General features: G+C 31.6%; 1 protein-coding gene and 1 long non-coding RNA gene across 2 annotated transcripts; one reads left to right on the top strand and one right to left on the bottom strand.

The window, feature by feature from the left end:
- Positions 1-3004: 3004 nt before the first annotated feature.
- Positions 3005-3554, top strand: LOC145156501 (putative calcium-binding protein CML44). Its single transcript, XM_079075841.1, has one exon. The coding sequence runs from the start codon at positions 3074-3076 to the stop codon at positions 3503-3505; it is 432 nt and encodes a 143-aa protein (XP_078931967.1). The 5' UTR covers positions 3005-3073; the 3' UTR covers positions 3506-3554.
- Positions 3524-4347, bottom strand: LOC145156502 (uncharacterized). The gene is made up of 3 exons (XR_013736752.1): positions 4182-4347; positions 3868-4002; positions 3524-3779 (listed from the first exon to the last, which is right to left on the bottom strand). It is a non-coding gene; the product is annotated as an uncharacterized LOC145156502 (long non-coding RNA).
- Positions 4348-4975: the final 628 nt, after the last annotated feature.

Genomic DNA, 4975 nt, shown 5'->3' with positions numbered 1-4975 from the left:
AGAACTCTCTCTCTCTCTCTCTCTCTTATATATATATATATATATATATATATATATATATATATATATATATATATATATATATATATATATCAGTGTTGTAAAAAAAACTCAACTTGGTCTTGACTAATCTCTAATTGGTTCCTAGGTGCTACCCGGCCGATTAAAAGGAACCTAGCGATTAATCCTACCTATAAAATGAACGAAGTAGTAGAAAATGATTAAATTTGATCACTTTGAAGAAGTTCTATCTTGATAGTTATCACTTTGAGGAATAATTGGTGTTGTATTAATCTTATTAACATATTTTGTTATGATATTCGTGGTAATTATAAACTTTGTTATGATATTATTCATATATTTTTTTTAAAATTCAACTAATTAGCAATTTAGGGACCCCGCTTAATCTGTGCATAGTCGATTAATGCATTCACTGTAGTCCACCGATTAGCTAACGTCGAGCGTTAACCCTTATATATATATATATATATATATATATATATATATATATATATATATATATATATATATATATATATAATTTGTTAGAAATGTAAGTGTAACACCATGACATACAAATGTATGTTGTAAAACTATATCAAAAATCATAACGTGCAGAATATATGTCGTGATTTTAAGTCTTAATGTATGTCAATAATTACAAAAATGTTACTAATTATGACATTGAAAGTCAATCGTAAAGATATGTGGAAAATGTAGTTGTTTATGTTTGCCGTAATTGTATGTTTGTCGTAATTATAGGTCATAAAGGTCTGTCATAAATTTCATGATAAACCAAATGCCAGTCATTATCATTTGTGATATGACTTTCGACGACAAACATTTGTGTGTGATGTATATGCCTCTATGATTTTTTCTAGTCACAAGATTCACATTTCACATCAATACCGTATGGCCTAAAAGTGAGAGAACTGTATAGCCTAAAAGTGATAGAATTGGTAGTCATTACTTGCTTCTTTGTGCCAAGACCAAGATGTATGGGTTGCTAAGAAGTCGTTTTCTGACCATTAGAAGCTAAGTTGGTGGCTGAATTTGTGCTAGTTGATGGCTGTTGTCAAGGAAGAGTCACTGCCACTGTCATGAGCCCTAGTAACGGACAATTTTTCAAACTCTTCATATATTGAGTCCAAAAAGTGCTAGACCTCAACTTTAATACCATATGACACACGTGGAGTCAATTGATTTTTTACATTCATAAAACCTTTAAAATAAACGAATAAATTCCTAACATATAGAAAGTTAATCATGAAATCTGTTGTAACCACGCATTATACCAATATATATATATATATAATAATACTCCTTCCGTCTCAAAATAATTGTTCACAGACAAAAAACGCATAGATTAACGAAATATTATTTATCATTAACTTTATTAAATAAAATGACAGTCTTACCATTTTGTTGCATTTAATTCTATGGTAGTTGTATTTAATTTCATGGTACTTTTACTAATAATGAAGGATATTATGATAAAAGACATATATAAAAAGACATATTTTAAAAGTAGACTATTATTTTGGGACAAACCAAAATGAAAGCATGAACTATTAATATGGGACAAATAGAGTATCATTTAAATAAGGGATAATGACTTAAAAAGGTAATGTATTTTTTGATTTGTACACATTTAGTCACTGATTTTTTTTTCGTTCACATTTACCCCGTCAACTTGTTAAACTGTACACATTTAGTCTTTATGACCGGCTACTCCAGGTTAGCCGGTAAAAATGACTTAATAGGATAATATATTTCTCACTTTGTACACATTTAGTCCTTAATATTTTTTTACACATTTACTCCTTAATAATTTTTTTTATTGCAAAATAAGTCATTTTTGTTTTTGTACTCATTCGGTACTTATGAATGATTTATTTAGGTTTTTTCTCAGGACTTCTTACGTGGGATAACCATATCGTGGTGGGATAGGTTGAGGTGGTCCTGCTATATGTTGTAGGCCAAGATACCTGGTGTGGGCCGGTTGTAAGCCGTAAGCACGGAGGCTCGAGAAGAGCGGTTAGGTTAAGGCGGCATGCCAACAAACCCTGGGTATTGCAGTCCGATGACTACTTGGACCTGTTGCATGTTGGCATTTTCAGTCTGATGACTGATTGGGCCAATGTATTCCAATCTGATGAGTGTGGGCTCGTTATGTATGATAATATGTTTGTTGTATCGAGTATTTTGGGGGAAACTCACTAAACTTTGTGCTTACCCAGTTGTTTATGTTTTCAAGTTATATCGTTGATCGTGGGAAGGCGAAGGCATGATTGTACACACTTATCAATAATATTGAGGATTCCGCGTTTCTTATATTACTCTGGTTTTCGATAAATGTATTTTGGAATAAACGTTTTTTTCTTAATAATGGATTTATAATTAGGGACTTTTGCCTTATTTAAAAATGAAAATTTTTAGTTGTGAAAATGAGACGTTACACATAAAAATCAACACCCCACACACTTCATCAATGATTGTCCCTCATAAGATGTCGTAAGAAAAACCTAAATAAATCATTCAGAATGAGTACAAAAACAAAAATGACTTATTTTGAAACAAAAAAATATTAAGGACTAAATGTATACAAAAATATTAAGGACTAAATGTGTACAAAATGAGAAATATATTACCCTATTAAGTCATTTTTCCCAGCTAACCTGGAGTAACCGGTCATAAGGACTGAATGTGTACGGTTTAACAAGTTGAAAGGGTAAATGTGGACGAAAAAAAAACTCAGTGACCAAATGTGTATAAATCGAAAAATATATTACCTTTTTAAGTCATTTATCCCTTTAAATAACCTTTAAATATTCTTTGTGCATTCAAAAAGTAAAAGTCCAAGTAATTTGGCAGCAAGTGGGATGTACGATGCCTAGATTAGAAGGTTTCAACAAAACGAAATTCGGCACCAAATGCCGTCTTCATTATTCTCCAATATATCTGACTTGTTCTAGCTCATATTTTATACCACTAATATAGTCTCTATATATATCTTTCTATCACAAGTGATTCTCATCATATATAATCTCTTCTATATATTTGCCTTTCTACAATGTCTTCTCTTAGCTACAACGATCTATACCGTCTGTTCAAGAAATTAGACCAAAATGGAGATGACCTTGTGAGCCCCAACGAGCTCCAATGGCTTCTTGACACCATGAAAATCTCTTCAAGTGTCGACGAGCTACAATCCTTAACTGGGAAAATGGGTCTTAGTTTTCCCGAGTTTTTGGACTTCTATACAATCACAATAGAAGGAAAGGACACCGAGAAAGATCCAGAGAGTGATCTTTTCAAGGCTTTTGAGGTGTTTGATAAGAACCGTGATGGACTCATCTGTGATGAAGAGCTCCAGGAGGCGTTATCAAGCTTGGGATTATGGGACGACAAGGGCGATATGGATGTGAAAAGTATGATCAAAGCATATGATGCCAACTCTGATGGTTTTCTTGATTTCCAAGAGTTTAAGAAGATGATGGCTTAGACACATTGTTTTTTATTTTGAATGTAAATTTCATTCTTTTATTGTAATATATACATTGTTGTTTTGATTGAAACTATGAATCTATACATGTTATTCAAACCCTAGAAAACAAAAAGAAACGCATTTTGGTTATGTTAAAAGACATTTATTGTGAAGCAATGTCAAACAAATTAAGTTTGACCCTTCACTTCTTCTGCTGGGTTTCACCGACGCCAAGTGTGTTCTTGACACCATCATAAGCACCTTGAGCCATGTTGGCCACCTGCTCTCCGGTCTGTAATCAACCATCGAAAGTTTTTCATCATTTCAACCATCAAATCAAGAAACAGAAAGAGATCTATGGTTGGAAATTAATATATAACCTGCTGGAGGATGCTAGAGACCTCTTCCTTGCGGAGCTGAGCCTGACCGCCGGCCTCATTGGCGGCATCAGCAGCCTTGTCCTGGGCTTTGTTGGCGGTGTCCTTGGCTGCACCGGCTATATTTTCGGCTTTAGCCTACATCAAAACGAACATGTTAATTAATAAGCAGCGATAATGATCAATCTCGTTAATGTTAAGTTAGGTCAGCATATATATATATATATATATATATATATATATATATATATATATATATATATATATATATATATATATATATATATATATATATATATATATATATATATATATACCTCAGCATGGCCATAGGCTTGTCCGGCACTCATGTTGTTCGACATGTTGGTGAATGTTGTGATAGATATCTGGGATTTGGAGAAGAGGTATAAACGATGATTTTTGTGGTGGTATGTGGAAGTAGAAGGAGGTATAAATGGAGTGATTGGGTTGACCTGATGATTACACGTCTATACCTTGGCCCTGGTTTTACTGCCTTTGACTCGGACATCGACATCTTTCTATCCATGGAGTTGATCCCCATAGCCCTATAAGCTAAGCTTTTCTAGTTTTAAGTTTGGCAATTATGTAATATTCGTATTTCTTGGAACTTATGTAGTGGACATTATTTAGTCAATAAACTTTTGGTATCGGAATTTTTTGAGAAAATTAATTATGGGACTTGTCATGCATGCCACTTAGAAAAAGCTGTCCATTTAAAAGAAATATTAATTTCACTACTCATATAATATAGGTTAATTTAAAAAAAAATTAAATATAAGTTCAAAATATTTGAAAACTTTGAATTTATAAAAAAATAAAAAAAATAATAAATTATTATAATGGAAATGTTTTTTTATCTTTTAAATTTAAACAAATAATTTAAATAAATAAAAGAAACTAAGCTTTAATTTTGAGAATTTTGAAATTAAAAGGTAAGTTCATTAATGAAATTGATATCCATTTATTACTATATTTATTATAATTATTACATTAAAATATTATGTGGATTATATTTTCACCTTTCATTTTTTCTATATCATGGTTAAGGTTGATATCACTCTCCCAACCAACTTTCAAATTTTTTTTAAAA

The sequence above is a fragment of the Lactuca virosa genome, chromosome 2, assembly GCF_052849685.1.
Source record: "Lactuca virosa cultivar CGN04683 chromosome 2, Lactuca_virosa_CGN04683_v6, whole genome shotgun sequence".
NCBI lineage: Eukaryota > Viridiplantae > Streptophyta > Magnoliopsida > Asterales > Asteraceae > Lactuca > Lactuca virosa.
The sequence above is the reverse complement of the archived record's forward strand: the minus strand, read 5'-3'. Positions and strand labels throughout refer to the sequence as shown.